Source organism: Gossypium arboreum, chromosome 8 (assembly GCF_025698485.1).
Source record: "Gossypium arboreum isolate Shixiya-1 chromosome 8, ASM2569848v2, whole genome shotgun sequence".
NCBI classification, from domain to species: domain Eukaryota; kingdom Viridiplantae; phylum Streptophyta; class Magnoliopsida; order Malvales; family Malvaceae; genus Gossypium; species Gossypium arboreum.
Window position 1 is genome coordinate 141718873 of NC_069077.1, and position 12933 is coordinate 141731805.

Below are 12933 nucleotides of genomic sequence, written 5' to 3' on the forward strand. Positions count from 1 at the left end.
ATTGTATTTTTACCATTATTTCTTACAATTGAATTGAAAGTTCAAAAAAAAGGAAAAAAGTCGAACATCAAAAGCAGAAGTTCATGCAACCGTACAGCTTCATTTGCCATATTAAGACAGGGTTTCCCATGATTTGTTGTCTCATTCACCCCATGTTCTTGAGTGGAAAGACACACACAAATATTAACATGTTGAGTTTGGAGGTGTAATAATGATGATACCCTTTATTTGGAAAACAAAACAAAAGAGGGTGTTTTCAAGCAATAAAAAGAGATGTTGATAGCAAACAGAAGAGACTCCTTCATGTTTGCATTTTGTGGAGATGGGGTGTCCAAAACTCCAACATTGCTTATCCTCTTGTTCTTGAAACTGGTTTATTCATTTAAATGCAAATATGGTTTTTTTTTTAACCAATGGGGCATGGCTCATTTTAGACTCAGTGTAGATTTGAGGATGGCGAAGCTAAGATGATTTTATTAGCAATTGATCATGGTAATGCACCTTTAGTACTTCTAGTACCTACCAATTTTGCAATCCTTTCCAATGAATTTTTATGACAACCATGGCATGTAATTGGTAGAACAATGAGACCAAACAATTCCAAATGCCATTTATGATTTGATTTTTGTGCTTATCGTTTAGTAGGTATGTTGTATTCACGGTTTGAAGAACCAAATTATTAGAGATTAATTAAGCAAAACAAAATAATTTCGATTTTAACTAAACAAAATTAACCCTTCCAATATTTTCTTATTAGATAATTCATAATTCCATATACAAAGTATTGAAACAAAACAAAATGTAAAAGCAAAAACATAATAAAGATATTAACTATCTAATTTATATACATTAGAAGTTCAAAACAAATTAAAAAACAAACATAAAAACTAAAGCTTAAACAAGGTAAAATTACCATGGAGACCCTTGTATTTAACGTCACATTGCAGTTTCTCTCATTCACTCAAAAATTGAGTAATTTAATCATTATATGTTTAGATCAAAGAGCAAACTAATCTCTTATGTTAAAAAATTCCTAACAAAATAACCAAATAGTTACGCATGTCGTGCCTCATTTACCTCATTCTAACGTACGAGAACCAATTTTTAACGGTAGAAATGAATAAAATTTTTAATAGAAACACAAGCTAATTTGCTCATTTTTAGTAGAGAACAAAATGCAATCTAATTTTTAGTATAAGATCCTCCACAATACTAAAATTTTATTAGAATATCTTCGACTAACCGAACCGATTAACCAAAAAATAACCAAAACCATATAATATCGCCACAAAAAAACTGAATGACATATTGGATTGAGAAACGAATACATTGTTACAACCCATATCATACTTTCATTCCATATCTTACAGGCTAAGATGTCGTACTAAAGAAATCAATCTCGTAAAATTGGTAAGAAATAGGATTACCTGAAAATAATGCCCTCCCCCAAAAAAAAAAAAGGCCCAACCCAAAAAAAGAAAAACCCAACTCCCGTTAGACACTGAAAAGGGAGAGAGAAAAACTCACCAAGGTTTCAATATCCTTGTGCAGAAAGAATCACAAAAACCGGACTGGACCCTTCTTTGCTAAGCCGAAAAAAATATGTAGCTTGTCTTTTGCTCCCGTTAGCCCTTGCATTGGGGATTTTAACTGTATACACCTCGGAGGGGCAAGTGGGAAGGGGCCGGCTGTTGAAATCGAGTCTCGTTAAGTGTATATTGAACAAAACTTCTGGTTTGGTCAATTTTTACTTTCATCATAGCAAATCAGCTAGTAGAGCAGCGGGATCATTTGGTGGTATTTGAGGGGTCAGTGGAGCTGCAGGTGGAGCTGGTGTAGGTGCTTGAGCAACTGTGGGAATGCTAACCAGTTGTTCTTTGATGAATTCTTTTAACCTGTGGGGTAAAATGGTAAGAAAATTTCCGCTAATCCGATTAAACTAACTTCTTTATGTGAAAGTTCAGCTACTTACTCAAATGTTAATGTGGGATCACCCGAAGCGAGAGTCATACGCAACTGTGTTCTGTCCGCTGGATCCGTTTCAATTCTGACCTGAAAATATTACAGAAGAAATGGCTTGTAATCAGTGGCATTACACAGATTCCAATGCACCACAACAAGCTCATTGATAATGTCCAAAACAGCAAGTTGTAAAGATTAAGAATCGATTTCTCTAATTATATATGAAATTCAATTATAGAAACAAATTCAGCACCAAAAAGGGAAAAATAGTATCAAGAGTTGGGGGAGAGCATATGTCGGTTTTGGTTCACTCAGTTTTCTCCATTAAATTGGTTTGTCTCGATTATGATGGTTCTCCGTCAGTCAGTTATCGTTTATTAAAATTCATAACTGAACTAACCGACTTAATACATATTAATTATTTTAAATATATGATAAAAAATAAAAAAGGAATTAAAAAAAGTCGGTTAACTGACTTAACCAACCGATGTTAAGTCTATTTGGTTATAGTAGCAGGATGGTCACTTAAGTAAGTTAAAGTATAAAAAACAGACTGAATATATAGGCATCATTTCAAACTTCATTACAATAACACAGCCATATAGCTAGAACAGAACATGTTTCCTACCAAGCAAACTATGGCACGCGTATTCTCTGAATAGAAGGTTGTGCTCGCAACTAGATTATTAGGATTTGGATCCTGAAACAGAAAATGAAACGGTGAACAATGCATATATAAATGGGAGAAGATCTTATCCGATTGAAAGGACTTACAAGCCCTGGTGAAATTGCTATTCTGTAACTGTGGAGTAGATTTGACATTTCGGGAAGAGCCATAGGTCTTACACCTCTAACCTGCCCAAATTTGGAGCAAAATGACTACAGATCAGACAGGGAACCGCACAGAGAAAATAAATTAGACTATAAATGACAATACGAGCTTAACTGCACATAACAAGAATCAATTATATATTATAGGTGTGGCGTGTCTCAATATATGAAACTAGGTATTGTGCTTTCCAATAAAAAATAAAGAAAAAAAAGGAAGTACACATACAACTTCTTGAAGCTTCAATGGTGGTCCAGAAAGTGATCTCCACTGGGGGAAGAACTCCTCTGCGGAAACTGGTAGAGGCTGAAGAAATTTATTCAGCACAGCAGGAAGACGAAGCTTGATGTTAACCTGCAAAAGATAATAATAAGATACCTGGCACTGTAAACAAAACCAGCTCTCGGTGATTTAGTTTATAATATATCAATTATCTGCAAGTACCATATGGGTTCCAAACTTGTAGGAGAAGTCGAGAACAGCTACGTCCCTGCTTGGCCGAAGGTTTACAACCTCAAGTGGGCATTGCACCTACAGGAACCATGAAAAGAAAGTAAAATAAACATGATAATTCACGAACATGCATCAACGAATAATTAGTCACAAACACAATGAGTCCTATTCACCTGTGCTCGAGGAGGTATGGTGTCAGGCACTAATGAAAGCTCCATCTTCAGATGAGCAGGAGGCAATATCAAAGCCTGAACAGAAACGAGAGGAGATGTATTCTTGTTTCCTAAGAAAAGAACCAGACATCCTTGATGAGCTCGCCACTCGGCTTTGATGCCGATCTGAAGTAATTTTTAGTGAGAAAAATCAGCATCAACCTTTTGGAAGCTTCTAAAAGAGTCATAAAACCAACTTGAAACTAACAGATAAGATAAATAACGGAATACAAAAGGAAAAAGGTTTATACCTGAATGTAAGGATCTTCGTATAGAACACCACTATCTTTCAGGCATAAAGCATGAAATCTTACGGCAATATTCCCTATCGGCTGCAGATGCAAGTAGTAACATCAACTAGTAAAACTAAAAGCAATACCAAACCACTTACTAGAATCACATGCGATTTTACAATCACTAAACTTCTAATTAGTGTTAGGGAAGCAGCAATACCTGAATTGTATTTGTCCCCACTTCTACGGGCACTATGGCTGACCCATCTACTACATCCAGACCACTTTCCAATCCAGAGACAGTACTGTTCTCATATTGAACAGTAGCACCAGGAGGGCCCTCAATAGCCAATGGACCCAAAAGATCACTAAGGGGATCTGCCGAAGGAGGTTGCTGATCTACTTGGCTTAAATTTCCGTTCTCCTGAGAAAGAACTAGCTCTGTTGAATAATGATCCTGTCAAGACAATCACACATATACATTAGTGCAAATTACACTTAAAAACAAAAGCTATACATAAATCTGTATATTTATAACCTATAATGTAAAAGCACATATAACGAAATACTTTTCAACTGATATAGACATTTTTGTTCATTATATTTCTACATTGCCATTTAAAATATTTATTTTAAACAGATATTAATAAAATTTACCCAATCTGATAAATAAGAATATAGTTCCATTAAAAGATTTTCTTTAAATGAAATATTCGATAATAAGATTTAACCAATTTATAAGAATTCTAATTCAATGTAAATGTGACATAAATGCCAAAGTAAGTCCATGGTAAAATGTAAAATCCAGTCATTTCTACACAACATAGTAACTATTAGTTTAATATATAATGATTATTTTAAAATAAATAAAAAGTATACAAGTCCAACATATGTGACAATAGCAACTGGTATATAAAAAAACCACGAAAACAAGTAGCAACTAGGATTGGAAAAGAACTAACCTCGGTATTATTCATGTTGGGTGCCTTTACAACACTAAGCTGCCCAACAAAAACTGGTGGTGGTTCCCCATTAGAAGGGCGTTGGTCGGTTACAACTAGAGCATTTGAAGGTTGCTGTTGAGCACGCAACTTGAGGGCACTTTGCTCTGCAGTGTCACCCTCAGCATCTTCGGCCTTTTTGATCAATGAAGACTGTAAATTGAGAACAAGAGCATGGTTTAACCATCACTTGAATCAAGACTATGCATGGACCTTCTGCAACACAAAGGTGGAACAGGCAGCTTCTAAACAAATAATGCAAAGTACACAAACCTGACGCTCAGGAAATTTAGGCATTTCAGCTAAAATATCCATTAGAGCAGCACCTTTCCGACTCAATGCAAAATATTCAACAGCTCGTTGTTGTATCTCAGCATCAATGCAACTCTCATATCTGAGTTCACAGTTACAAAAGTGTGTTAAGCAAATCACATTAATTTGATGGCAACAAAACCAAAAATTTCCAAATTTCAAACAAACCATAGATGAGATGCTGAGCAATCAGAGAGAAAAATATGCTGAAGAACATCTTACTTGGTGAATATTGCCCAAATCTGATTCTGCAGTACTTGGTCAGGCGGCTGAGTGTGCATTAAGATCTTAGCATACGCTGATAGAAGAAGAGGAATGGTGGTAGTTCTGAAACGTGATATACATTATAGTAAGATAATAAAATAATAAAGAATGAGCATTTATGAAACATATAGTGCCAAAGGTTAAAGGCTCATACGATACTGAAGGAAGTTTCTCATGTATGACGCAAAAGATTTCTTTTGGACTACACCCAGGCCGTCTAGCCAGAAGGTGGCTGTATTCTCCAAGAATATAAGCACAGACCTGATCGATACAGACAAATTCCAAAATAAAATTGCATATTTTTGTCCATAATGATACATATCCATGTAAAATGTTTACCATATACAAACCTTGACCATTTTCTCGTCTACAGCAGGCTTGTCAAGATACTCTTTCGCCTTTGCAGCTGCATAAGGCTGGTCATAAACATAAATAATTCAGCCTGAAAACCACCAAAAGAAGAATACCTTTCCTGTTATAAAATAGCACAACTAAATGTGTTGGACTTTTTGTCACCTGTAGGTCATCATTGTTAGTAACGAACTGCACAACACGGAACCATATGTCATCGCTAATAAAGTCTCCTGCCTTTTCAATCAACTGAAGAATCACATCCACATACCTGCAATGTTTAGGCAAACTAGTTATTTTGTAAGGAATAACAACCGAACAATTGATGAAGCTACTGTACACAATAGAAAAGAAAACATTGAGGTACAAAATCTTCATTCATAAGCATGTGGGTTAAAACTCTGCTTCCATCCAACATGTTTACCATGACAGATCAGGAGCAAACTTCTCAGCAAGAATGGCAGCCTTAAGTGACAATTCCTCACGCATTGTAAAGTCAGCTGAGTTCAGATACTGGTAAAGGGTCACAGTCAGTAACATTCTCATCTCGTACCTCATCATTTAAGTAGTTGTATGGAAAATAAATTAGCGGAGAAATGACTACAAGTAATACTTTTTCATTGATCAAGACTTTAGTACCTGCAACAGTTCTTCAACAATGTCCTTTGCATTTGTTATGTCACACATACCATAGAGCAAATCAAGAGCTCGCCTACAGATACTGGAAATTACACACTGTTGTTAGTCAAAGAAGAAAAAAGATCTTATGAACATAAAGTTCAAAGATTATATAATTCCATGTTTAGAAAATCAAGGCTTTAGTTATAGATGAAAGTTTAAGACTTCAATAAAGTAAATTGTTATTTTAATTAGTTAGGTGAGGAACTCATTCCAAGACAACTATATAGGGTGATTTTCAAGCCAGGAAAAGTTAGGCATGTCATAGATGGGGCCAACTGATAGATGTTACATAGACTTGAGTCTGTATATAAATGATTCACAAAAGAGAATCATAGTAATAACATTTTAAGTGCAATTAATACTGAAAAAACTGCAAAAAGAAAAGAAAAAAAAGAAACTCAACCTGATATCAGGATCCTTCAATGATGTGATGATTTGTGCCTGATGCCTTTTTAGACTCTCTTGCACATCAGCAACTATTAGCATCCTAGTCATATTTTCCTGCAACCAAGCATTTAATATCTATAAGTAAATCATTAGGCTATAGAAAACCACCCTGATCTGGCACATGTGAACATGTTTTCTTGTTCGGAAACAAGATCATTAAAAGAGAAGTAATTATGCTCCCATAACTTACCAAACCAAGATACCTAATATTTGGTTCACGAACAGCAATGAACTTCCCAAGAAGAGCCACACACTGAGACATCATCTCCTTTTCGGCATCAAGATGCATGACCTGTAATGAGGAGAGCAAACGTACAACATAACTTAAGAAAGAACTCATCTAACATGCTTAGTAAAGTATAATAGTGACTAACATATATTGTTATGCACTTTACATGATGTTTTCACACACAGAGGAGCCAGGAGAGGGGTATAGTATATAACTTAGAAATATGTGATAAAGAGACAAGAAAGCAGATAGGCTGCCAATTTTGAAACCACTATGTTTTTTCTTCTGCCGTGTGCAAGAGCAAAGTAAGAGGTGCTATCATCCATATACTTTTATTACATAAACAAGGCAATAAAGTAGGTATGAATGCTAAAAAAGCGCATAATATTTCTTGTCATAGGATAGAAAACATGAAACCCATCTAGAAAACCTACTTTGATGAATTTCAGCAAGACTTTCATAAAGTGACAATCTTAGTTCAACAGAATAAATCTTCCTGGAATCACTTAACATCAAATATTGTCTTCGATAATAAATTTCAAGAGCTAGAGCCAGAATGAAGAAGTGAACTCACGAGAGCAAGGGCTTCAAAGAGGACGGCATGTGAGGCATTATTCTTATTAACATTCTTCACAACATCTGTTCCCATTAATATCCGTTGTAAGACCTGAAATCAGCCATCAAGATCCATTAATATCAAAATAACCTTAATAGAAGACAAGAACCATGCAGGAAAGTTTAAACCTCAAACAATGTTCTTCTCGTATTTGGATCTTCAATGGTAGGAAAATACTGAAGAGCCCTCATTGTCTTAACCTATTATAACAGAGTGATAAACACCACAATGAAATTTACCAAATATGAGTCGATGATAATTACTGATTAACAAAGTTATCCACCTTAATAAAGAGATAGGGAAAAAGGGGGGGGGGGAGAAGAAGAATTGGACATAATTACCAAGTAATAAAGTGCAAACATGTCAATGACCAAAAAAAGTGCAAACATATCCAAGAGAACAAGATCCACTTGAAACATACTTATATACAAAAATCAGACCAGGCATATGACATTTTTCTGAGCTAGGTATCACATTCATATAGGAGTTATAAGAGAGAAATAGAAGGACAAACCTGCAGCCATGGAGATGGGATGCCATAATAAGTATATTCCTGTGGAACATCTTGGCTCCTTGCAAGGCGTTCCAATATTTTAACACATTTTGGAAGGCATGTCCAATATGCTTCATGATTATTTGATACCAAAGCAACAAGAAGGCTCATAGAAGATGTCAAAACGCCAAGATCACGCTCATCTAAAAGTTGCGTCATCCGGTCCGCCCTAAAACATAGGGCAAGAAAAGCAATTCAGCATCGACACAGCTAACATCATAAAACAGTAGGGATAAAACTTTTAGCGTTCTAGCGTACCAGCCATCAACATTGACAACATCAGGATTTTTCCTAAACAATCGCAGCAAACATAATGCAGATTTTTTCCGTACAAGTGGTCTGCAGCTGCTAGACAGCTGAAACATAGATTCTCTCAGTGTAAATTATTTTTAAGAAGCAGTTGAACTTAACAAGTTTCTGGCTGATCTTACAAGTAACTTTTGAACATCAGGTGCCAAAGATTCAGCAAATTCCCTCCCACCAATATTACCAACCTACAAAGTTAATTCAGGAAAAAGTAGATGTAAAATCACAATAATAACAATATCGAAAACCTAAGCAAAGGATAAGAATAACAATATGGAAATCCTTAGATGTCCATAAATCAGCCCAACAAAGGGTAACAACAAAAGAGTAACCAGAACATCAATAACTAAAAACTTTACAGACTATAAAACAACATCCAAGGCGCAACGCAATAGAACAGTGAGTTCCCTCATGGCATTTGATTAACAACAAAATCATAGTACTATAACCACTAATTGCAGATCCAGAAATAATAAGCTGTGATATAAACCGTAAAGTGATGAATAATATTTGGAAAACTGATCAAATTCTTGAGAAAAGAGAAAAAAGGAAAATTCTGAATCACATGTCACGGACTAAATCATACCTTGTGTAAGCATCTGAATTAAGTATGTAGGCTAGGTGCTCGATGTTGTAAATTACAAACAGTTCTATCCCATTCTAATTACATAGATAATGTCTAGAACCTCAAGCAATTTTTCTTGGCCTTACCAGGGTTAATGCTAGGCACTGGAAAGTCTCATTTCGACCAATTATATCATTGCGTACAGTGTTGATTGCTAATCTCAGAAAATCATGATTTTCGTTGAGCAAACATGATGTCACAATGTATCCAACCTACAGCCAATAATGGAAAGCCAAAAAAAAGGAGAAAAATAATTAATAGAGTTAAATACAGATTTGAATATCAACCATGTCCGTGCAGAGAATGATAATTATATCCTTTTTACGAGAAACACAATAAGCTACATTATCCAAAAAAATTACATGAATATCCATATATTATCCAGGCTTCCATAATACATACTAAAATAGATATCATATGGCCCCATTCAAATACTTACAAGAATCAGAATGCTATTATATGATGGTTATCTATAGTGCTTAGACAGTGCCAATCACTTGCCAGCTTTATCATTGTAGGAAGAAAATTACATGTCACAGTAACTGATATGAATACAAAGGATAAAGCTTTCATGCTAATGCAGATTCTAAGTATTGAAACTTAGCTGAGACCTTTCAACATGTTATCTTGTTCATGCATTCAAGTTTTATTGGCCCTTTCCCCTCTTTCCTTCTGAAAGGAAAAGGAGGAAATGATTAAAAAACTTTAGGCCTTGGTTTACAACTTTTCTTGTTTTCTGTTCTTTCAAGCTCTTAAGGATGTCGCTTGTAGTGCATAGGTCCACCAGGTTTTTCTCGCCAATTAAGGTCTCACAAATGTGACACTGATCAAAATTAAAGAGATAACAAAATTGATCTCACCTGCTTTTCTGGATACTTTGGTGCAGATATCAAGGAAACAGCTTCCATATGACCAAAATCAACATCATAACCCAGCATGTAAATGTAAAGCATTTTCCAAACATATTTCTTCTTATCATATGGTGTCAATCCCTGTCAGAAGAATGTGAACTTTCAATAAAAAACCGCTCACTCATCTTGGTAAGGCAATAAAAATATGTCACCTATCGAGGCACTAAGTCTTTCCATGTAAAAGTTTCTACAGGAAATGGGCAGGGTTTGGAAAATTTTGGCTCTAAGGTTTAAACTTCATGTGAAGAATGAGGTCAACTCCTCCCCAATAAGTCAACTATGAAAGAATGAAAAAGATATCATATAAAAACAACAAGGTTACTTTGTTGGAGATGGAGAACTCACTGAGATTTACCCAACTGCACTTAAGTACATAAATAAGCAGACTCCTGTAAAAGAGTGTAGAACATAACATTCTAGCATGTATGAAGCTGGAGCAAATACTCAGTGTGATACAAAAGCAAATGCAATTTATGTTTCTTACTTTCTTATAGAGGCTAGAATTTGATTTATATGAAATTCTATGAATCAAACATGATAAACTAGTAAGATAACGCGATGACTAAGGAAAGAAAATTGCCCAACAAGGAAAAAGTTAGAAAGTTTAGCAATTACAACTTGGGAAGGAAAAAGTACAAAATACTGTAAAATTTAACTATAATCCTACTATAGCACAAACTAACCTTTCCAATTTACTATAGTAGTGAGGAAAGGAGGAAGGAAATGTTCATTAGGTAGAAAACCTTGTGTTCTTCCCTTCAACGTAGAACAAAATAGGGGAATGCAAATGGAAAATGTTCAAATATGAACCACATAAAGAGTGCCCACAAGAGAAGGTTAAAGGAGATGGGAGGGGAGAGAAAGACTCAATACTCTATAACTATAACATCAAATTAAAGCAAATCAAATCAAATGATTCAAGGACCTGTTCTAACCATCAAAAGTGGCTAGATTTGTAAAATCCAAATAAAAAGAACATTTTCAGTTCAAATACGCCATTGAATTGATAAGTTCATCGTTTTATAGAAAGACATCTTTGAAAAGGATAGATTCTCAATAATGCATACACATAACGTGGGTTTGCATGCCTACTATAGTGTCATTCACTATACATGTTTGGAAAGGTTCAGTACTTCATACATGGTCTTTAACAGGAAGCTCAAATTGTAAAGAGTTTCTCAGAATTAGCAAGCAAAATACTGTCCATACACTATATAAGTACATATATTTTTGCTCAAGGTAGGGTTCACAAACATAGGTAGAATTCTTAAGAAATCAAACGCAATCCTACTGCAAACTCTATATAAAATATTATAAAGAAATATCGCAGTAAGTACGTAGGAAGATCGCAATTGCTGTAAATAATCGATACATTTACAGCGTTCACAAATGCATAGACTTCACAGCTAAACTAAATTCATAATTTTTTTTCTTCTCTAAAACAAAAAAATTAATTAACAAAAGAATCTATGTCCACTTTTGTCCTACTGAAGCTCGTAAAACTTAATAATAATAAAAAAAGAGCAAGTCCGATCGTTTTCTAATACACCGAAATTTAAATTACTAAAGAATAAAATAAAAAATGCTTTGAAACCCCTAACCTTTTCTTTTTTGAAGCGATTACGTATGTTGCCGAGCTCTTTATCGACACGCAAACGCTCTTGCTCTTTGTTCTGACAATTACGAATGTCGCTTATGAAAATCGAGAGACCTCTCATCCCGTGCATTGCCATTCCGTTTTATTGATCGATCTACTTTCTTCTTTCCTTTTTTGTGATCTGCGTTGTCGATTTTCCAGATCTTTTACCTCTTTTTGTTTTTCAACGGAAACGGAGAAATCGATCCGGCATCAGAAAAAAAGGATAACGGAGATGAACATGAGGTGTTTGAAAAATAATATGGAATTTTTTTTCAAATTTGAAATTTAAAAACAAAAAAAAAAAAAAGAGAGGAGAAAATGAGTACTTTGATATAAAAAGGAGGAACAAAATTTGGAGGAAAAAAATAGCCGTCGAGAGAAGAGCTGGAGATAGAGTTGTTCGTTAGTCGGATCGGGGTTTTTTTTTTTTTTTTTATATGATTTGGATTTTGCTTTTATGTATATTTATATAAGGTTTAATGGATGATTTGGCCCCTAAAGTATACTTACGTTTTTACTTTGGTGTTTAAAATTTTTTATTCCAATTTGAAACTTAAGTATTAACTTTCTCTACTTTTTATTGTGACAATTAGGTTTATTTAAATAAAAAATTAAATTTAAAAATAAAAATTATAATATTTAAAAATACTTTTGACTTTGACCAATTATTGACCAGTATTGATTGTTCACGTGACGTTATTAGAACACGTCATGTGTCCTTTTTATTTTTAAAATATTATATATTAATAAAATTATATATAATATATAATTTTTAAAAAGTTTAAAATATAAAATTCTAAAATATATAATTATAAATTTTAAAAGTTAAAATAATATATAAAAGTTAAAAAATATTATAAAAATTATATACTTTAGATATTAATTTATGACCAAAAAGAAGCTTAAATACTATAGTAAGAAAATAAGTATACTTTAAAAGGTTGAATTGTGAATTAAACCTTTGTATAATGTATATCAGATCCAATAATGAGAGTTAAAATTTGCTTCAATTTTTATATTTTTATGCTTATAATTTAGTACTTCTATTTTATTTTTAGAATTTTACCCTTCAGACTCAAAATTGTTTTATGAAAAATAAAAGTAAATAGAAGAATTAAAATTTAAATGTTCCCATTTTGTTGAATCAATTATTTTATGTATTCAATTTTTTGCAGTCGATAGAGAAAACTTTATTCGATTAAGAAATTTGTTAGCTTTGAATAGAAGACTTTGAACTCTTCGTAGAGTCAATAAACAAAACTCTTTCCAGTTAAAATATTTATCAGCTCCAAATAGATGACATTTTTAA

At 33.8% G+C, this 12933-nt stretch overlaps 1 protein-coding gene across 1 annotated transcript; it reads right to left on the reverse strand.

Moving 5' to 3' along the window:
• Nucleotides 1-1186: 1186 nt before the first annotated feature.
• On the reverse strand, nt 1187-12068 carry LOC108465287 (AP-2 complex subunit alpha-1-like). The gene is made up of 28 exons (XM_017765605.2): nt 11951-12068; nt 11587-11794; nt 9935-10066; nt 9161-9286; nt 8575-8637; nt 8402-8499; nt 8105-8312; nt 7719-7790; nt 7549-7641; nt 6936-7037; nt 6702-6799; nt 6257-6338; nt 6042-6130; nt 5783-5888; nt 5617-5682; nt 5421-5527; nt 5225-5329; nt 4964-5084; nt 4652-4843; nt 3910-4146; nt 3708-3788; nt 3418-3582; nt 3236-3322; nt 3020-3145; nt 2737-2817; nt 2591-2662; nt 1973-2052; nt 1187-1895 (listed from the first exon to the last, which is right to left on the reverse strand). The coding sequence occupies exons 2-28, from the start codon at nt 11716-11718 to the stop codon at nt 1757-1759; spliced, it is 3060 nt and encodes a 1019-aa protein (XP_017621094.1). The 5' UTR covers nt 11719-11794; nt 11951-12068; the 3' UTR covers nt 1187-1756.
• Nucleotides 12069-12933: the final 865 nt, after the last annotated feature.

Bases quoted from the DNA above. Each gene is read 5' to 3' on its own strand.
- LOC108465287 (XM_017765605.2), bottom strand. From the start codon at position 11,718: ATGGCAATGCACGGGATGAGAGGTCTCTCGATTTTCATAAGCGACATT. The intron at 5,889-6,041 runs GTAAACATGTTG...TAAACATTGCAG, and splicing joins TTTGCTCCTGATCTGTCATG to GTATGTGGATGTGATTCTTC. The intron at 2,818-3,019 runs GTATGTGTACTT...AAATTTGGGCAG, and splicing joins CATTGAAGCTTCAAGAAGTT to GTTAGAGGTGTAAGACCTAT.